Genomic DNA, 22116 nt, shown 5'->3' with positions numbered 1-22116 from the left:
TTTATATCCCTGGCTCTTCCAAGAACAAATGAGCAAGGAAAACACCCAAAGGCAGCAGAGATGGCACCTAGCTGTGGATGGTCTGCATGTAGCCATGCCATGGGGAGGGTGGCAGAGCTGAAAACTGTACGTGCTAAAACCCGTACACACTGGCTGCTTTCACTCAGCTGTCATCTCTGCTGAACCAGGAGGGAGATTTATGCCACCAATCTGTCTGTAACGTGATTTTCTGTCCCTTTGGCTCTTCTGAATGAAAAGAAACTCAGCTATCTCCTTGTGCAGATCTCCTACAAGTCAAACTGATACAGTACAAGTTGCTAGATGCTTTTGCTGGGAGTGTTAGCACACTTGAATAAATTGCAGCTGCTAGGATGAATTACTCTGGTATACTTCTGGTAAAAAATACATTTTAACTGCAGACAGTTTTTCACTGCAGAACAGTCTTTACATTTCAAACAAATGATGACATTTACAGATTATTCTCATTCTTCAGTGGACCGAACTTTTAAGACTTTTTCAAGTCTTGTTTAAAACAAAAACAAACACAAATGTGATCTGAGTGACTATTTAGGCAAGAGCTGGTTGGTGATGAGGTTTAATCAAGGGGATGGTTTATCAGGCAGTAGAACTTGAGGTCTCCCATGCAGGGGAAGGAATTATAGGTTACTTAAAAACCTAATTATTTCATAATATTAAGGGTCTTTGAATTTTTCTAGCTAAAACTCTCCAGCTTGCATGACCAAGGAAATCTTTGAGGTGATATCCGATGGGAAAGTATGAGGTGAAAAAGCTAACAAATATTTTATAAAAATATAAACCCTTGTACCAAATGATGTTTCAGGTTATATCTTCATTTTCCAATGCAAATCCAGTTCTCAGAAAATCATGATCATTCCTACTGAGGTCTGCTATTACAAAACAGTTTGCTCTACATATTGATGTGCAACGATCTTGTCCGGAGTTGTACATGAAGCCTGTGAGCACAAGTCCAACTTTCCTGACTTGGGACCCCTGCTCCCAGTACTAGATTGGGTTCAGCTCTGGATTTTCTGTGTCTATGAAAATGATAGTATAGAGACTTGAAATACATTTTCAGGCAGCAAGGAATTTTTCCATCTGTATAAGCATCTGTGCTACTCTTGTGTCATGGGTCTATGCTCACTTCCATCACAACCCCATGACTGCACTGGAAGATTCATTTTCATTTTCCTCTTTCATTTTCATTTCCCTCCGCTCTGTCGACTGAAGACACCCGTTTGAGTTGAGGGCAAGGTCAAATCTCCCTGTTAGTGGTCAAGGTCTGGTCATTTTTGTTCTGCTGGTCCTTTTCAAGGACAAAGATCCTCCTGATTTTGGAGGGAGGCCAACTCCTGGGAACAGCGTCACTAGCAGCTTCTAAAGCCTCTTTCCTCAGCATCTGAGTACTGATGGAGAAGTGATGGAGAAGTCTATCAAGATCCAAATCCCAAGCTTTGGGTCTCTCGTTTTCCCTGAAAAGGCCAAATAAAATACAGCTTTAAGTCCCCTGCTTTGCAGTAAGCCGAGCTGTGAAGGGGGAGAACTGGATGCCACATTCAGCTCTGGGGATGAGGATGTTCCAAACAATCCCTTCCTGTATGTTTTTGTTTGTTCCCTGCTCACAGTGCCCCAAGATTTCCAAGTCCCCCTGTCCATCTGATAATGGGCATATTCACAAGGACTCCTGTTCCCATGATGAGTTATTTGGAATGGCCGCAGACCAAAGCATTCAACATAACATTCACCCAACCACCACTGGTCATAGGGAGGCTGCCGTCAGCTGAATTTATATGTTTGTGACTATTTTGCAGCTCTAGCTGCTCAGAAATACCTGCCTTGTTTTCTGGGGATTTTCACAATGACCAGCCAAAATGACAAAGCAATTATTTTTGATTTAAGAAGCTTTGTATTTATTACTTTCTCAGGTGCTGTTTGTTGCATCCCAATACTCACCTGAAAGAGGCCGGTGCCTAAATGTATGCATTTGTCTCCACTGTTCAGAAAACAAATTCAGAATTACCAGCTCAGGAGCAGAGAGCTAGCAGCCTTTGTTCAGCCGGCAGGATGGAGATGTCCATGGACTTCACTGACGTGTGAAGGAAAGCAGAATTCAGATACTTCCTTACCACCTTTCCCAGTGTGCTGGGCGGGGAACGGAAGACATCAGAGCCATCGTCAGTGGAGCATTAAGGTAAACAGGAGGAAAGATGATGCACACAGTAGATCCAGATCTGAGCAAGAGCAAAGGCAGCTCAGAGGACTTTGCCTTGCCGGTCCCACCTGAGGAGCAGCGATCCGTGGGGCTTGCCTGTGAGGAGGTGTATTTTTTTTTTCTGTAAGACATGCTTTTTTTCTTTTTATTTTCCTGTAATCCCATACCAAAGCCAAACACCTACGCATGTTCTTTGTACCAACGCCCACGAAGCTGTGTGCAGTGCCCCTCCGAAGGGCCAGAGATGGGGGTGGGTGAAACCATGCCTTACACCCCCAGCAAAGACGTGGGTGTGCAAACTGCACGGGGGGCTTTTGAGCAATGCAGCCCTGCCTGCTGCTAGCAAACCCTGGCCTTCCAAAGGTCATCCATCGCCTGCTGGCGTCTGGGCTCATTACCCAGGAGGAATCCTGTCCTAGGCAGGGGGTTGAGGTGCTGCTGAAGGCTTGGTTTCTCAGCAAAGTCATGCTCAGGGGAGCAGGAGCTGATGGCCGTGGGTGGCTCTGCAGAGACATTTACATGACTGGAAGTGACCCTCTTAGCCACTGTGGTGATGGGGCTGAGTCCCTGCAAACAGCCTCGAGTGTTTTGTTAACTTCAGCTGATGAAAATCAGGTAGGTTTGGCCCATGGGAGGAAGCAGGAGCAGGGTGAAAAAGAGAGGGCAGCATGGTGGGGAAGCAGCATCCGTGGATGGGGAGATGAAGGAAGGAGGGAGGCAGAGAGCTGATTTCCACGGCACTCCCAGAGGCTGATAGTTGATGGTCTATCCCTATCTCCAGGAGACATGTAGGGGACAGAGAGAGCAGATATCAAGGAAATGGTTAGGGTCCTTTTCCCGGTTTCTAAGAAATAGCATAGTCCTATACTGAGCTATTTTCAACCCACAAATAGTACAGTTGAAGCAAGGAAGTGACTGAAACTAGCTGCAGTGCCAGAAAATCCTCCCCAAGTCAGCACTCACTGCTTGTCCCCCAACCACAGCCATCACCACGTGGGCACGTAGAGGCGTAATGCAACCAGCAGCAGTGGTAAAATTCCCTCTCTGCTTCACCTGGGCTACCACTTTGCACAGAAAGATCTTAAGACAGCAGTTGAGAAGCAGACATTGCAGTGATGAAGGCACAAGGACGGAGATCTTGGTCCCCAGGCAGGTGTTCCCCTTTCTGTTCCTGTCCCCAGCAGATGCAGCCCACTGGAGAGGGGAAAGCAAACGCTCCATCCAGCCCCTGCGCATGTTATGCAATGCACTGATTTGTTCATTGGAAATTGATTATGTACCTGATCACGTCATGGGTTGCATAACCACGGTTTGCCTCTGACATTGACCTCAGGAGATGTAAGCTGCTTTCCAGGGGACTAGAAATGAAGTAACCAGGTAAAGCGAAGTGAGTAGCTACTTATTCTAAGGGAGTCCTTCATGCGGCTTGTTTTCTTTGTTCCTTGGAGGATTATACTTCAAGGCAGCTTTTCTAACTCCGTGGATTTGTTGCCTGTTAGATTGGTAATGATCCTTCACAGTGCCGAAGAAGGGAGGCACAGACCTGAGACACTTGACTTCCAGCGTGGGATTTAGATGCCTCTAACAAGCACCTCATCACTGTGATTTTTTTTCTTTTGTGACAGTGGCACCCAAGCAGAGACAGGCACAGAGGGAGTGCGCAACTACATAATTTAATCAGGATGCCAATCTGTGTAATAGTTAATTAATCCCAAATTAAGCACAGGAAATATTTCTAGCAGCAAGACAAAGAGGTGTTGCAGACAGCTGAGCTATGGGTAGGAGGAAGGGAGGTGGCTGCTGGAGCAGCTTGTTAAAGCCCCATTTGCAACCGGTAGAAAAATATATATATATAAAAATAAAGAATACCATCAATATAATTAGTTGCACATACAGATTGGAAAACCGTACTTCTATATATGTAAACAGAACCTTTTTCTAGGTCCTGAGATCCTATGGTGTGGTGTGGCCATAGTATCATGCACCTTCCTTAGCTGCCAAAACAAGGTTACCACATCAGACTGCCTGCTGGAACAGTTCCTAGCCCGGACCTATCACTGAAACAGCCCAGGAATTTTTGGCAGAGAGCTAGCAGAGGTCAAAACTGTCAGGGCCGTTCCAATAATTTAATATTACGGATGATCAGGTTTCAGTGCTCATGTCCTGACACTATTTAATCTGAGAGTGCAGACACAGACAGGTCAGCTGAATCACTGTCCAGGCTCCACTGACTGCATTAGCTACACCTCAGCAGGTTATAATGAGGTTTTGAACATGGCAGACACAACAGGCTTGTCTATTACCCACGAAAATAACCACACATATGCAGGTGAAGGTCGATGCCACACTGACCTGTCTGATATATGTGACTCCAGTTCTTGTGGCTACAGCATTAGCAGCTTCCTCCCTAACAAGAGCTCCTGTGGATTTTGTTTTTGATGATGATGGTGCAAAAATGAACAGAAAACCTCCTGGTAGACCAAAGGAGCAGTCTTTTTGGTGCTGCACAGAGAGAAGCATTTAGACACCATTCACTAATGAAAATGCTTCTGGTGTTTTAGTTTCTAGTCATGTACACACTAATTCTTAACATGAATGTTTTTGTGCTGTTTCTTACAATACCATCCACACAGGATCCTCAGCGCCTCCAGGAATCTCCCTTTTGCACAGACTTTAGGAGCACAGAGGACATTGCATTCACCACACTGATTTTCAGCCCCAGCGTGTACATGTCTGTTTGATTGAATCACTGTACGGGTTGCAACATGAGGATGTATGCAAGGGAGATCAAAGCAACCAAGGGTAGCCAGGCTGCTAATAGATAATAATTGACCAGGTTCCCAGACCTCAGCACGTCAGCGTCCTTGAACATTACGTGCACAGGTGGCTTCCAGCCTCTTCTGCCCACCTCAGATCTCTGCCTTTTCGATGATGCTAGGAAGTGTCTCACCCGTCAGGATTCTCTATTTTCTCTTTGCTATGCTCTTCTTCCTCTAGAAAGTTTAAGGAAACTCTTTACTGATAAATCACGTGGGAGCATTTTGCTCAAAAGCAAAGTGTATTGAACAGAGTGTTTATATTAATACGGATGAAGCTACACCAGGCCTCATGTCCCCATTCTCATCGTGCCCTTAGCAAGACAGTCCCAAAAGGCACCTCAAGGGATGGGAAGTTAATAAATGGACATGGCAGTAGTCATACCTACTCATGGATTTGCAGACTGATCAGTGTGAGCTACTCCTTTCCTGATCTATGAGTTATACGCCTACATGTAAAGGGATGTAGATCCGTGTAAAGGGATCCAGGTAGAGCTGCAGAGTGGAAATCTCTTACCACCCTGCACCTGAGGTCACCTACACTGCCAAGAAGAGAGCTGTAAATTTGATTGACAATAATGTCCTATGAGGAAAACTGTAAAAGTAGAACAATCAGCCACAGAAGTAGGGAAAACTTAGTGTGGTGGTTGAAATTGCCCTATGTGCACTTGGTGATGATGATGAGAGGAACATAAGATCTCAGTCTACTTTCTTTTATCAATTTTTTCTAAGTATTTGAAGCTTCAGATAAAGGTCAAAAAGAACAAAGTATTATCAAAATGCATTAATTTACTTTGTTTTTGACCAATGGACTAAGAAGCACTATAAACGTAAATCACTCTGCATGTACTGTAAGGATTTATGCTGTAATTAGGAAAGGAGAATACTGAAGTATATGTTAACACAAGCTTGGTGTTAGTGGGTTGTAAGAACATGCTTTTCTAAATAATCACACACCTATGTGGTTTTAAACACATACTCATAGTTAAAATGGCAAAATCAAGACTTACCATTGCCCAAATGCACGTACCTCTTTATCAATAACCTCTCCCAAAAGCACCATGGTTCTTAGACCCTAAAAAACCCTCATCCCAACATTTTACTAGTCATTAGCTTCTAAGCTGTGCTTGAGAGGAAACATTGATGAAAAAAGCAACCAACACGGTATATAGTGATCGTAATGAACTACGTTTAGCTGGAGGTAGTCATCCACGGAAGGAAGAAGACGAGAAAAATACCTGCCTTGCAGAAAGGGGGAAAATCTACTCAATCACTCTGTGTTAGCCTTTATCAGGACAAGACAACGTTTGCAAGAGCTGGCCCCACCAACCATTCAGCTTTTACTTGCAGTGATGCCTCTGTAAAGCTGCGCTGCCAGGGCAAAATTCAGCAAAATTGGATTGAACCTAAATGTCCATCCATACCTTATGGATTTACAAATGTAAACCTATTTGTAAATGGAGCAAAATAAAGAGAGCACCCTTCTGAGGTGCTGGTCCCTTCATGAGCATCCAGAGATCTCCATCGGAGGATGCACCACGTCCTTTTGTGCTTAACTGCTGGAGCACAGGTGAAGGAGCTTCTGCTGGGTTAATCTGACCATCTTGCTGATCTCAAAAGCAAAACTAAATGTCTTTAGAATACAATGTTTCTTCCCTTTCTCTCATTAGCTACCATTTTTTTTTGTCAAATTATTTATGTCCTACTTGCCTTGCAGTATTCCTGCATAAGATTTTAAGTGAAGCCCCTTCAAACTATTTGCCTAGGCTGATTTCTCTGGGGCAGGCACCTCCCGGAGCTCCCAGCTCGTCTCGGGAAGTTAAACTTCAACAGAGATCTCTGCAGGACTCCTTCCTGGCCCTGACTGCCGCGGGGCACAGCTCCGCGCTCACAGCATCGTGTCCCAGCCCCAGGTCGCCGCTGTACACATGGTTCTGCTCTTCGGGCGTTTTATACAGGTTTGGCCTGGTTTTAAGCAACCGGCTTGCACCTGTCTTTGTTTTTGCTAGGAGCCAAAGTGGTGGAATTTTCCTACTGAATGACATTCGCAGGCTGTGCCTGCGCTGGCGAGGCTTAAACTGGTGCTCGCTTTCCTGGAGTGCTGCTCTCCTTCTGCAAGAAATAAGGATTTTCGGTGAGATCCATGAATACTCTGGCAATTTGCACCCCTGAGATGTTAAGCATTTGACTCTGTAATAGATTTAGTTTGTTCCACAGGTGGGAAATGGTGCATCCCTGAAAGCAAGTGGAGCTTGTTCAAATGCTGCTCGCGGCAGCAAAGAGTTGTCACCACCTTCCCCACTGCCACATTCTGATTTTGTCTGCGGGGAACTTGACTCATCCCTAAAATGAACTCCTGTGGGGAGCAATGAGTGCTCAAAGAACATGCACCCACTTGCTAAGCCTCACAACACTGTCAGCCTCTCCAAACGCAAGACAGGCGGGGGGAAACCCATATTTCAACAGGTCTTCCCCATTAAAAAAAATCAATAAAAATAAAAGTGGGTGTGGGATTTTGCTGGTTTCTTTTTGTTTATGTTGCAGGTCAGGTGTCTGTCTCTCAGCTGTTATCACAGGGTGTCCTTCACCCACTGACAGCTCGCTGGAAGAGAAAAGGCAGGAGTCGCAAAGCTCAGACCCCTGCTCTCCTCTCCAGTAGAAAGCTGGAGGGTTGTTGGCCAAAAAGGGGTAACATCCAAAGCAGTGGTATGCAAAAAAAAAACATTCTGGACTGTTTGGCAGTTCCTGGTGATTAGATTTGATGGGTGAAAGAGCAAAATCAGTGCTTATTTTATTGCTATTCTCTGCATTAGGAGGTAACTCACCTTGCTGCTACCTTCTTAGCTTGCTAGTTAGCATGTAGGTTAAACATAGGCATCAGTAATGTGTTCAACATACTGATCAGCCTCAGACCAAACGTGCCATTAACTTCCACTTAAATCTAATAAATGAAGCAATAAGGAAGCAAACCGTTGAAGCAGAATGCCAGAAGTAGGAACTGAAGGAACTTCTGGGCTTTGATGGGGATTAACCTATTTATGCGTGACGGTGTATGGACAAGGGGTAGGGTCCCAAGGCTGCAAAGCTGCTGCAGTAGTTTGACATCTACAAGCCCAGGATTTCACGAAGAAGCTTCAGTGCTTTGATCCCCTAAACAATGCTTCTCAAAAAATTCCCAGCCCCTGTGATCAGGCTCTGAAGTGAAGCCCAAGCCCTTGCACTTCTGGGCTTTCTGTCTGCCCATTTCACCAAAACTCAGCATTTTAAAAGTCAGTGGCAGGCCTGCACCTCTCATACAGCAAACTCAGCTTTGCCAGGGCTAAAGGTAGCCACTGAAAGGTCCTCCAGGAACTCGGAATCAGTCAGTGCCTCGAACAGCTGCTAACATTTCACTTTGAATCTGGAAATCACCTTCCCTTCACTGCAAGGAGAGCCAGCCCATCCGTATCAGCCATGCAGCTCTTGTGAATCCAGCCCATTCTCCCAACCTTTTGGGGCAATTAGGGGGGAAACAAAAGGGGACATCAAAAGCTGGTAAAAGTGCAAAGCACTCAAGCTGGGATACGAGTGGGAACTAAAAGAGGAAGAGACCATCATGTCAGCTCTCTGCAGTGGGTAAGGGCACCTTGGATCTTGTATAAAAAGTGGGGAAGCAAAACCACGTCAAAACTCAAACGTTTCCCAATGCTTTCCTCCAGTAACAGGGCTGGGGAGACAAAATGCTCCATGACTAGCCAGCAAATGACAGACCCAGAGTCAGTGCCGGGGCTGGGCTCTGGCAGTGCCTGGCTCCCAAGAGACTGCATGACCCACCCCTGTGCCTTTGGTGCAAACAGGTTTGCAAAAGCCGAGCGAATTGGTGCAGCCTGGTGGGGCTTGGCTGGTGGTCCCATTACACAGCCGGCCGACACGGGCAGTGGAAATTCACTGCTGCAGGTTGCGACATTTTTGCTGCACATTTCGCTGCAGCCTGCGATAAGGGGGATAGCCAAACTGCTTGCCAGGAGGCTGGGTGAAGTTACTTATTGACAAAGGGCTCGGCCATCAACATTTCACAGCCTGTTCGTGGGCCCTATAAATACGGGCTGCCTTCCCTCGCCTCTTCCTCATACATACTTCATCCCCTGTTGGTCTTTGAGGAGCTTCGCACGGGCACGCAGTCCACAGCCAAGCCATGAGGATCCTTTACCTGCTCTTTGCTGTTCTCTTCCTCCTCTTCCAGGCTGCTCCAGGTGAGATGCAAGCTAAATCCTACCAAGAACGAAAAGGGGATGCAAGCAGAAAAGCGTGTGTAGGAGAAAAAGCAACGATCGGCAAAATGTGATGCTGTTGGGCTGGTGCCCAACATCCCAAGACCATCCATGCTCATCAGAGCCCTCCTCCTTAAAATGAATGATTTATTGCATATTTATCCTTACCGTTTTAAACAAAAACCTGAGATCCTAACGTCCTCCTCTCCCCACAGGTTCTGCCGATGCGCCTTTTGCTGACACCGCGGCGTGCAGGAGCCAGGGGAATTTCTGCCGCGCCGGGGCATGCCCACCCACATTCGCCGCCTCGGGATCGTGCCAGGGGGGGCTGCTGAAATGCTGTTCCAAGTACGTGCCGCAGGGCCGAGGGGTGTCGGGGGGCATTTTTCTCCTGCCATTTCTCCTCCTGTTTCCTTGAGCAGGATGCGAGTTTCTGTGGGTCTTGCTGGGCAGCTGTTTGAGAGAAATTTGGAGTCAGGGTGGCCACGTATATGCATGTTTAAGGAGACAATTAATTTTCATGGACGTTATATACGAGGGTAAAACTCCAGTAGGGCCAACATTTCCCAGAACTCAGTATTTTTAACTTTATTTTTATTCATTCTTTTTATTTTGAATTTTGATGGGAAAAAATAACTTTTTAAAGGAGCTTGTTAGGAAAATATCTCACAGCATTTTCACTTATCAGAGGGAAAAATGTGTCCTCCATCTCTCTGTTCTTTTCATTTCCAAAATGACCTAGAAATTCAATTTGAAATACAAAAACTCTCTCTCCTTCCTCCCACAACTGTGCACCTCTTAGGTGACGATCAGTGAATTTGTGAGTGGATGGAGACAATTGCATGGGTATTTCACTTCTCACTTTGGAGACCAGTTTCTAATAAGGTCTGGAGTTTCCCTGATTTAAATCCTTTTAAATATGCATTTGGGGAGTGCAGTTTAGCTTAGGATGAAACACACTCCTTGGGCATTTTAGTTCTTAGAATAGTTCTGTTTAATTCATTGCCATGTGATGACCATTGACCACTGCAGCAATTATCCCACAAACTGAATTCAGTGGCAAATTAGGGAAGGTTCCTGTGTCTTTTGACAAAATGAACAGTTAGGGACTCACATCCTTATTTTTCTGAGCTTTCCAGAGTTCCTTATTCTGTTATTTACAGACTTGCCAGGATTTAAAGTTTCCCAGTAACTGAAGAAAGTGCGAAGAGATGGCTCCAGGGAACAGCTTTCGTAGCAATTGCTCAGCAGATGGAGGTCCTCAGTTGTTAGGTTAGCACAAGATTGCTCAGATGACAGGCTCAGTGGTTTCAAGGAACCCAAGTCACACCAATATTAGGACATGTTCAGTGCTGTGACTTCAGTGATAAGGAAGGAATTCACTTAGGAATTCAGGAGAATAAATGGTGCAGATGCAACCTACTAGTAGATGGTTTTACAAAGGAATGACTCGATCCCTCTGTCTCCATGAAAGCTTCTTCCCTTTAGGAAACAATTTCTACTGATATCAAACAGACTGGTAAGAGCAGATGGGGGATTTCCAACCCTGAATATCTGTAAGAACATCTGATCCAAGGAGAACTGGGGCTGGGAAAGGAAAAACACCTCCTGAGTTTGCTTTCAGGTGTAATTTTCCTGCAGAAATTCTCTTTCTGGGAAGAATGTCCCATATGTGATATCAAGGGATGCTAATGTTCAGGATTAAATATCTTCCTATCGTGCCGTTAGATTTACAGCTCGGCTGATTCACTGCAGTGGCCATCAGGGTATTCTGAGATACATCATTTTTTTTCTAGCTGAGGGTTCAACTTACTAGGAAAGAAATCTTTGAAGTGGGACACAAAAGGTTTGACTCAGTAGACTAAATTGTGGTGTTTAGTGGCATTTGAGGTGCCTTGGAGTATTTAAACCACATTTATAGGTCTGGCTGATATAGCTCGTGACTGAACCCACCCCATACATTTATTCTGAAAGATAATTAGCAGCTATTGAGTCTTTTAGAGATTGAGCTTGGATTCCACTTCAGCAAAACCACAAGAGCCTTTGCGTCTTTACAGGATTTTGGCAGAGTAAGAAGAGAAGGCTGGGTCAGCGCCCTCGTACCAGCAACGTCTCCACTGCCTTGAGGAGGTGATTTTGATGGATTCCTCCTCCGTCTAAACCTGCAAATGAGCATTCCGAGAAGCTTCCAGAGGGCACATCCTGTTAGCGCACTGCTTCTGGAGATCCAGGTGTTTCCTTGCTGAAGTCACTCCCTTTTTTTGCTTTTAATTAATACACAAGCCACTTTGTCACCTTGGCCACCTATTCCAGCCTACCTCACAGGGATGTTTGGTTGTTCAATCTGTTCAGGTTCCTGCAGCTCTTGGAGCATGTGAAGCAAAAAATATATTATTATTTTATTCACACACAAAAATAAATGTCTTCTTAAACCAGTAACTATGATCCTATGATCTCTTATTATTGCTAGCAGCAATTTTCTTTGTGTTTTTACTTTTTTATTATTATTTTTTTTTTAATCGAGGCTTGTAGAGTCTAGCAATGTCTTTAAATAAATCAGCCCATGAACTTTCACATATTCTGAAGTGGATTAGTGACAGCTAAAACAGAAACCAGGTATGATAGTGGAACCAAAGTTTTTGAGAGGACATGACTGAAAGCTGAGTGTGAGGAACTGTACAAGCATCTCTTGATAGTGGGTGGATGACAAAATGGCAATGAAGAAGCTCTTATGCTGTTGCAAACATGAAATATGTATAGTCCTGACTGTACAAACACAGTGATGGGGTCTGAACTATCTCTACACAGAAAAAAGGTTTTGGATGATATATAAACTGTTCTCAGAAACATCAGACCTGTATTCAACAGTGGTCATAAAAGAAAATTAAAGGAAAGTTACTCTTAAGAAGAGTGATAGGAAAAAAATCACCTAATATAACGATGCCACGTATAAACAGATGGTGCATCAATGAATGATGACTTCCATGAACATCAGGTTTCTCGATCTCATAAAGTTTGCAGTAGATCTAGACAGACCTCACTGTGGGCTTTCAGTACTTAAAGAGGGCTTGTAAAAAAGATGGAGAGCAACTGTTTACACGGGCTGATAATGGTAGGACAAGGGGGGATGGCTTCAAGATGAAAGAGGGGAGGTTTATATCAGACATTAGGAAGAAATTGTTTACCATGAGGGTGGCGAGGCCCTGGCGCAGGCTGCCCCGAGGAGCTGTGGGTGCCCCATCCCTGGCAGTGCCCAAGGCCGGGCTGGATGGGGCTGGGGGCAGCCTGGGCTGGGGGCAGGGGTCGTGCCCATGGCAGGGGGCTGGAACCAGGTGGGCTTTAAGGTCTCTGCCAGCCCAAACCATCCTGTGATTTTATCCTGTAGGAAACATGATTAAACACACACCAAAAAAAAGTGATTAAGCACCCCGTCAGTCAGAAAAGCAAAGCTTTGAGAGACACCATGGCAGGAAAGATTTCTTTTTTTGGGAAAAAAAAGAAAAAAAAAAGTCTTCTGGAAGAAGAAATGTGGCTTGGAGAATGTTACGAGGGGAGAGTTATCCTGTGCCTTTTCCTACACAGGAAGAAGGAGGTATAAAATGTAGGAGAGACTTCAAAGAAATAAACTCTCACAAGGAGCTCCGTCCCTCACACACACACACACACACAGAGAATTGTTGCCAAGGGCTTTGTGTATGCTAAACTGACAATTTTTTAGCACAGTCCCCAGCAACTTTTGGCCTGGACAACAGCCACTGATCCAAGCAATTCTCATACATAATTCAAGGACGAGTGCATATGTCGGACCTACCCAGTAGGTATTTTGGATATGGTTTCTCTGTGTTTTTGGAAGAGGGGGGAAACACAGATATAACCATGAGATCTATAATGCTAGAGTGCAAAACCAAGGTATTTTTTTCACTGCATCCTCCTACAGTTACAGACTCACAATCAACTTCTTTTCTCCCACCATGACTAGTAATAGAAGCAAGAAGTCAATTATTTTGGAGTCTATTTCTTATATCTATCTTAAAAGGATGATAGGGTAACACAAGGCTGATTTCACCCAGGGGCATTAGGATTAAAATAAAATAAATAAATAGGAGTCTCCACAAGGCACTGGACTCTACTTTTAGGCAATTTACTTGATCTCCATGTCTCTGAATCTCAGTTGATAACCAGCCAAAGAGATTGTTCTTTCCCTACAACTGTAGCCCTTTTTTGGGGGGTGGCAAGAGGGTTGAGGTGGGTAGGTGGGGGAGGATTTAGTCTAAAAAGAACTCCAATCAGAAACACAGAGGAAATGCAGAAATCAGAAAAGGTCAAATTAACACGGAGGCTGTGTGTCTGTTTATTTCCTTCCTCTTGTCTTAACTTCCCCATCAAACAATGCTGTCTTGTAAGCCTGAAGAGGACAGCACGTCCAACTTTTCCCCATTACTTTGCAAAGATACTGTACGAGACTTCTTATTCAATAAAATAAGTAAATAAATAAGATTAAATAAAAACAACCTCTTCATTTCTGCAGCTCTGGATCTGTCACGTGAGGTTAGACCCCTTCTGAATTAACATCAGCAACAGGACTGTGCTCTGTAAGTGCTAAATGACACCATAGGGCTACACATTGCACCTATTTCTGTGGCTTATTAAACAGAAAAGGCTCAAGAACATAGCAGTAACCCACGTTTGAATCCACCTCAAGTACTTTTTCTGGTTGGGATAACCTTACAGAATATCCAACCAATCTTCAGGCAACTTTATTATTACTATTTTTTTCTCCAGGACACACTCACCTCTATTTTTAGGTAAGATGGTATAAAGAAATTAAAGAGTCTCCTTCTCAGCTGCTTTATGGGACCTCAAAAAATCTCATTTGACTACCTGAAGGATGGACCAGTTATCAAAATAATGATTATGATAAGGATTTCCCCAAAATCTGCTGATCGGTGACTTCTTCCCTTCACATGGTAGGGAGCCAGATTGGAGATGCTCCCGTGGCTGATCTTGGGCAGGCACTTGGGGCAGTGGCCTGGATACCCCCACTGAAACCTGGTTTCATGCATGAGCAGCCTCTATCGAGTGCTCCACGAAGGGGAACGAACGTCCTGTACCTTCCGCCCACGGCCACCTCCTCTGTGCCTGCCTGTGTCCGTGACTCTTGCTGTCATTTCTTCCTTGCCCCTTGCTCTGGGACAGGGAAACTCAGCTCGCTGACTGCTTTTTATTTACTCCTAGGCTGTAAAAGATTTTGTCTAAACTGATTTTGCCCTTCTGCTCTGGCAGATTAATTGCCCATCAGTTGTGATTCAAAGCAGAGACTTTCGGGTCTGGAGACATTTGCAATCCTTGTCCTACAGCTCATAAAACAGAATAAAAGCGGAAAATTCCCGAGATGAAAATAAAAAACAACAAACCTACCAAGTCCACGAAGGAATGGTGAGTCAAAAGGATGAAGTTACTTTTTCTGGGTGATGAATTTGCCCTTCTTTTTTCACAAGGGCAGGTCCTCTGCATACTCCTCCGCCTGCTCCTTCGCTACCAGGTCAAATATTAACCCTAATGCACACCTCGGGAACGACAGCTTCCTATCGGTAGCAGCCCCACTGCTTTCCCTGTGCGCTGGGGGCTGCTTGCCAGCACCTTCCCCTGGTGCCAAGGAGAAGGAAGAAGCAAGGCACCTCACCTAAGTTCCCTTTCCCTGTCCTGAGCCACTTTTGGGGGGCTTTTATGGCCCCAGTGTATTTACCTTCCAGAAGAAGGAGCTAGGACTCAGGACAAGCACTGCTGGTGCTCTCCAGCAGGAGTTGAGGGAGAGCGGTGAGGAAGATGGAGCTCTTCCCCCTTTCCTTCCCTCTCCTGATGTTTTTTTTGGGTCCAAAGAGCGTTGAATAATGTGTAACATGCCAACGCCAGCAGGGTTGGTTCAGCAGCATCTCTCCCCCAAAACCAATGCCCCTGGAACAGACAGGAGAAAATTTATTCAAGTGCATTTTCCTTCTCCATTAAGCCTGTGCAAATGTGATGGCAAGCAGCTTCACCCTTGGGGTCTTGCTTTTTGCTGGCCATGTTCTATGAGCATGGACGGCCCCTTTCTTTCCCTCTTGTCTGATCCTCTGCTTTCAGAGATGGAGCCGTGTGTGTGCGAAACCTTGAGCGGGTGCCCTTTCCATAGACCATCACTGCCCACCCCAATTCTCACAGCTCCTGGCAGAGGTCTGGAGCTGTTTCCTCATCGTGTTCCCCAAAAACATCACTACAGCAACGTATTGGGTCAACCCACCACCGTCAGTCCAGGGGGTGCGAAGGGAAGGAAATGTAGGCTTGATATCCCCAGGCATCTTCTGGGTGCTGCGCCCTTCACATGAGACAGGAAGATTTGAGGCTCCCCTTCCTTCCCTTGTACCTCATGGGGTCATGGCAGTGCTGTCAGTCCTACCTGTCCCACCAGCATTACATACTTCACCAGTCTGTTGGGCAAGGACAACAGTACATAAAGCAAGGAGGGGAATTTGTCCACTTTGCCACCTGCCTCTTCTTGTCTCTCCTCAACCTCCTCATCTGCCATCCACTGTAAAGAAGAGCTTTGCTTGTTTCTAAAATCCTCGTCCTGACATGGAAAACCAATGCATTTTTTCACAAGCTGAAGCACCCACTTCATGCCTGACACCCAATTTGTGGCAGCTGGTTTCCCAGACACAGAAGTCCATGCCCTCTGTGCTCAGACATAGCTGAATTCCTGCTGTTTATTCCCAATTGTTTCAGTTTGCTGCTCACACAGAAGCAGTAAAAAATTAAGCACCCTCATGACTTCATTTCATTAATGATTCTTGGCTTATGATGTTTGCAAAAAAAAAAAAAAAACCAACAAAACCACACGTGCAGTTCTCATATGCCTCAGGAGTGGCAATTCTTGTAGACAAGCACAAATATTAAGAGTGCTGTACAAAGGTCTGGTGACACTTCCTCTGGTCCGTCCTATAGATGGATGGTCCTTCATAGGCATGAGAAAAAAAAATGAGATTTTATTTATTTTTCAGATATAGAAAAATGAAAACCCTTACAAAGTGATAAGAGATGTGAAGACATCACACACAATTAGACACAAGCAGACCTGGTATGCTGAATCTAAGGAACCAGCCAGAGAGATGTGATTCTGTTTATAACCACATCAGGAAGGTGACTAGCTGCAAGGGAAAATGTTATTAAACTGAAGTCATTTGGGGCAGAGAATGAGTAGGTCTGAGGTCTCCACAGAGGCTTTGGAAGAAAGTTGTAACTGTCAGTACAGGAATTGAATGCTGGTAGCAGCAGTGAGGTACATAACCTCACCGTTTTCAAGACATAGTTGGGTGCTGAAAGGGGTTTGGGATGCAGTCTCCCATAACAAGGTGGCACAATGCACAGTGGTCTTCCTTCTAGGCCTTTCTGTCTAATGACTTCATTTTCCAGGTTCCTTAAAAATTAATGGCTAAGGTCTGAAATATAAGATGTAGATAATTGAGCTTTGAGCCATGCAAGGAGAAAATCTGGGAAAACAGAGGTATTACCATGCTGAGATTTCACAGGCAGGGAGGGGGAACGTCCACAATCCCTTCACTCCACACAATTCCTCCAGTTGCAGCCCTCCAACTCCTATCCCAGTGAGGACTGAAGCTCTGACCCACTCCTCCATAAAAAGAGGAGGGTCCATTGCCTCCCAGTTCCATGCAGCCTTGCTACGCTAGCAGTGCCTTGGGGCTGGGGAGGGGACAGTCTGTCACAACACCATGGCCAAGAGCCACGGGGCATCAGCAAAACTGCATGGTTTACAGTGTTGTGGGTCATGGAAACCCACCTCTCTCCTCCTCCAATCCTGTGTCCTGCCCGGGTGCAGCCCACCAGCTGGCACCAGGCACGCGAGCACAGGGCGTTTTGGCTCCTCAGGTCAGCTAACATGGTTTGGTCATCGTTCAGGTCAGGCATCTTCGAATGTGTCGGGTTGCAACATCTTCATACATCACCAATCTCTATAGTGATAGGGCAATGAACTCTCTGTTCTACAGACAACCACTCCTCCACCCCCTAATTGTCTGCACTGCTCAGTCCCAGAGCCTTTATAAGTACAGGGAGTAACCATCTTCTGCCTCATTCATCAGCTTCCGTCCATCTTCAGGTATCTTCACGCCTGCAAAGACTATCACTAGCTGGCAATCATGAGAATCCTTTTCTTCCTTGTCGCTCTTCTCTTCTTCATCTTCCAGGCTGCTCCAGGTAAGACAGAAAATAGGTGAGATGAAGGCTAATGTGCAGAGAAGTCCTAACCTCTCTGCTCTTGGGCTCTGACTGACATACTATAAGTCCCCTTCCCTAGTTGTAGCCCTAATCTTTAACCTATTGAGTCAAGGTCCTTGATAGTCTTGCTGGTGGTCTCTTTCTAGCCCTATCCACCCTGTGCCCAGTTGTCTGACGGCATGATAGCAAAAAGATGGTCCTCCTGTGTATTCAGGCAGCTCTGTAGGGTGATACTTAAGACGCAACAATGCGTTTCACGCTGCGATGTGGGAGCTTTCTCTTCTCACATTCACACCTGCACCTTGTCAGTGTGTGTTCTAGATTAGTAGGCCTCTATTTTGGGGAAAGAAAAAAAAAAAGTAGTTGAGACTGTGAGGCTTTGCCTGAACTCTATTGTCCATGTGCATTAAATTGGTTTCGAGCACATGCATCATTCCAGACTGTTATGGGGTCTTCAGAGAAGTTTAATCTTTTTCCACTGTTTGCAGTAGACTCAAATTTCTACTTACTTTCCTAGACCAGCAAATGCCAGTCTACTCAGTGAAGGGATGTAGAATTGCTTAGACCAAGAGCAGGCACTTGTAGGAGATCCATTTAAGGAATATAAAAAGAACACAAATTGAATTTCTGCCTGAACATGCCAGCTGGAACAAGTAATGTTTAACCTGGAAACTCTCTGAACCCACGCTTGGGGCTAGCACTTTATCTGGGATAAGCCCAGGCAGTTGTACCGATGAAGATGGAGCTGCAGAGTTTGACATCACCCAAGCATTTGGTTCTTCAGTTCTGAACATACCAAGCATGGTAAAAACAGCATAGCATCTAGCTAAAACCATATACAACACTAGTGACAATAGTAACAGGCTTTATTTTCTAGTACATACATAACTGCATCAAAAATTCTAGTTGGGAATTCTAGTCCCACAGGTTTGGCTGTGATTAAGATTTACCTTTTATGATTTTTTTTGCCAAATGTTTTAACTTTACCATATCTTACTTGGCAACACAGTGCACAGCTTTCCTGTGAGCATGCAGAAAGCTATTGAAAGCAGCAAATAATGATAATGAATCATAAATATGCTTTGCATTTGCTGAAAAAGCCTGAAAAAGTCAAGTTAAGACATTTTAATTTGAATGACATCACTTTTTAGGGTAATATGAGACTCATTTCAAGGTATTTTTTTTTCTGTGTTTCCTATGGTTTTTTCACATGCAGTAGCATTACTGTGTGTAACTGGAATGACAAGTACATGTCTCCAGCAGAAATGCTAAGGAAGCTAGAAGTTATCTCTGGGTCACTGCTAATCGGGTAGATTCTCTCTCCAGACATTACAGCCCACTGTTCTAACTAGTTTGCATTTCATATGGATGTAAAGACCTCAGTTACCCCAATCACAAACCTGCATGCCAAGCACTATGTCATGATATCACATACCATGCCTGGTTAATTTGATGCTGCAACTCTCCTTATCCTCAGACTTAACAAATGAACATGAATTTTCCCTCAATTTTTTTTCAGCTTACAGCCAAGGAGATGCTGACACCGTAGCATGCCGGCAAAACCATGGCTCCTGCTCTTTTATTGCATGCTCTGGTTCTCTGGTTGACATTGGGACCTGCCGTGGTGGGAAGCTGAAATGCTGCAAATGGTAAGATGAATTCCTCCAGTGCAATGCTCATGCAAGTACAAATAGATTTACTGGGCTTTTCTTTCTCTTTGGCATGCAGAAGGACACCTCCTCCTGCTTCTTATGTCCTCCAAAAAGTAGAAATAATAATAATAATAAAAAAAAATCAACACTCTAATTGCTGGGCATTTGGCTGATAACAGAAAACAGAGCCTTATGGAATTAAACAGAATATTTGCTGCTCAGGCAGCACACAGTTCCATGGAGCTGATGCTGGATTAGCCTCTGAACCCCTAGGAAATTTAGTTTCAAAGGAGTGTCCTGTCCTGCCTCCTTCGTCTTTGAAGCCCATGGGCATTCTATATTATTTGGTCCCTGGTGCACCAAACGGCTTCAGGTTTCAGACAGAGACGATATAAAACATAACCAAAGTGAATGTTATGTTACCTGTAGGAGGCTAGAGGAAAGAAAAATGCCAGTCTGCTTTCTCCGAAAAAGCCACAGGGAGAATTTGGTGATAAGCAGGGAAGGAGCTGGATTTTGCCAGAGCTGGCTGTCTTTGCAGCAAGAGGGCTGTTTTCTCCCCGAGACCATACCTCATCTGTGATACTAATGCAGGTTTGGGCTCACACTCAAGCCTACAGCCTTTGAAATTCCATACTGCTAATAACTTGGTTCTTCTTCCAGCATGAGCCTGGTGCCAGGCCAGAACCAGCTCATGCTCAAACTGTGCCCCTACTAAGCAGTGTGGAGACAGCTGGCTTCAGACAGCTCTGAGGACTCCTCTTCAATCCACACAGGCAGTAGCACGGAACTTCACACCACCAAACCCCAAGGTTTTCAGCACAGCATAACCATTAGCAAGTCAGGACTCACACCTGCAATGCAGTTCTCCATCTGGGTTGCTTTATTGGGTCAAAGGGCCAGGTATTAGACCAAATCAGACTGTAGGAGATCTTCCACCCTGTAGAAGTCCAACATTTTTTCATCAGCACCCATGAGAAAGCTCCTGCATCTGTTGGAGCTGTACTTGAGGGAGCCATGCTGTAATGTCACAGTCCAACTCTGCCATTGGTGGCATTTCATATCAAAGGAGCTGTAACAGATCCACACACCTTTGGATACTATAAATCTGTTGTTGCTGTAGTTGTTGTTTTGTTTAATTGTTCAACTACTTTTATTTTTAATTATTTGCCTTTATACTTGATTGAATTCGTTTTCTGTGAAACATCATGTTGAAGGATACAAAAAAAAGTGAGAGGCCTTGTCACACTTCTGAGGGCATGGAAGAAAAGGAGAGGATCGACCATGCTTGCTTTATTCCTAAATTAGTTTTATTCTTAAGCCATGTGCCCGTCAGGCATTCTGGGTCATCGGCAGCTGCAGCCAGCAAACTGTGGCGTGTGCTGAGTGGTAACATCCACATCCTCCATTTTATCTGCTTTGTCTCATGGCCCTTCTACTCAGCACCGGTGAGGCTGCACCTGGAGTGCTGGGACCAGTCCTGGGCCCCCCAGCACAGAGAGACCTGGGCCCAGCGGGGAGAGCCCAGGCCGGGGCCCCCAGGGTGCTGCCGGGCCCGGAGCCCCCGTGCTGTGAGGAGAGGCTGCGAGAGCTGGGGCTGCTCGGCCTGGAGCAGAGGAGGCTCCGGGGGAGCTCCCCCATGGCCGTCAGGACCCGCGGGGAGGTGCGGAGAGGCCGGAGCCGGGCTCTGCTCGGCGGTGCCCAGGGCCGGGCCCAGAGGCCCCGGGCCCAGCCCGGAGCCCCGGCGGCTCCCCCTGCCCCTCAGGCAGCACTGCTGGGCCGGGCGGGTGCCGGAGCCCTGGCACAGGCTGCCCCGAGAGGGGCCGGGGGCTGCTCCTTGGAGAGCTCCCCGAGCCCAGGGCCGTGGGGCTGGGCACCCTGCTGGGGCAGGGGGGGACACGGGCACCCAGGGGTGTCCCCAGCCCCAGCCCTGCTGTGATTCTGTGAGCACAGAGCAGAGTTCCAGATCCCAAGGATCTCCTGTTGTCTAACTCCACGTGTTACCAGATTTCTGCATCAGCCTGAGACGGGAAAGCATCATTTACTTGTTTGGACAGAGATAGGCAGAATAGCTAAGCACTTCATTTCTCTTTGCAGGACACCCAGTTCCTAAAACTGATACCTCACTGACCAGGCAGACAAGAGCTCTGGGAACCTGAGACATCTCCAGACTTTTGACATCAATGAATCCCAGCCTTGGTGCAAACCTGAGGAGCCTTTCCCATGGGGTGAAGACTCCTGGGAGCACGAGGAGATCTGAGAAGGAGTTATTGTAGCCCTGATAGAGATTTGCAGCTTCAATTCTAATAAAAGCAAGTCACTGTGAAACCACATTGCTGACATTTGCTTGTGTATGTCAGGGTGGTTTTTGTTGTTATTATTGTCTATAAAAAATCAACCTGTAAATGAAGCTTATTTAACTAAATTAATTTAAGTGCATGTGTCATTGAGTCCTGTTAAATCATCCTGCAGAGCGTCTGGGTTGCAGCAGTCTGTGTGTGGCAACGTGTTATGTCAGTAAATCATAAACCAGGGTGGGGTTCAGAAGTTCTCCAGTCCTCCATCACCTGCCTGCACACCAAGAAGAGCAGAGAACAGCAATGCAGAGAAATCCTAGCATGGCAGAAGGCCAACTTCTTTAGGTCTTGAAACTGCCTCGCCACATCTATGTGATTCTGCTCCTGTTACCTTTATTTGGTCTAGACGAGCATCACATTAGTGGGATCCTAACGAGCCAAACTATTTACCACAGCGCTGTGCTGTCTGGATGCATGTCCATCACCCTGCAGTCTCAGCACCTGTTGTTACGAGGTACAGAAGTGTCCCTTGCTTCCCCTTCCCATCCCCAGCATCCCAGAACACAGGGCAAAAGGATTTGAGATGGGGGACAGCTACAA

At 45.7% G+C, this 22116-nt stretch overlaps 2 protein-coding genes across 3 annotated transcripts; both read left to right on the top strand.

Annotated features, from left to right (window-relative positions):
- Positions 1-9155: 9155 nt before the first annotated feature.
- Positions 9156-11735, top strand: LOC125184754 (gallinacin-10). Its single transcript, XM_048079409.2, has 3 exons — positions 9156-9278; positions 9512-9644; positions 11354-11735. Exons 1-3 carry the CDS (start codon positions 9221-9223, stop codon positions 11367-11369), a joined length of 207 nt encoding a protein of 68 aa, XP_047935366.1. The 5' UTR covers positions 9156-9220; the 3' UTR covers positions 11370-11735.
- A 5654-nt stretch (positions 11736-17389) lies between these two features.
- LOC125184755 (gallinacin-9) lies at positions 17390-21552 on the top strand. Of its 2 annotated transcripts, XM_048079410.2 has the most exons (3): positions 17391-17546; positions 19087-19216; positions 21317-21552. In XM_048079410.2, exons 1-3 carry the CDS (start codon positions 17489-17491, stop codon positions 21330-21332), a joined length of 204 nt encoding a protein of 67 aa, XP_047935367.1. In that variant the 5' UTR covers positions 17391-17488; the 3' UTR covers positions 21333-21552. The 2 variants fall into 2 exon arrangements, with proteins under 2 accessions (XP_066851190.1, XP_047935367.1); XM_066995089.1 differs by lacking the exon at positions 21317-21552 and having other exon boundaries at positions 17390-17546; positions 19087-19220.
- Positions 21553-22116: the final 564 nt, after the last annotated feature.

This window comes from Anser cygnoides, chromosome 3 (assembly GCF_040182565.1).
Source record: "Anser cygnoides isolate HZ-2024a breed goose chromosome 3, Taihu_goose_T2T_genome, whole genome shotgun sequence".
NCBI classification, from domain to species: domain Eukaryota; kingdom Metazoa; phylum Chordata; class Aves; order Anseriformes; family Anatidae; genus Anser; species Anser cygnoides.
Note: the sequence above shows the minus strand (reverse complement) of the source record. Positions and strands in the feature narration are given on the sequence as shown.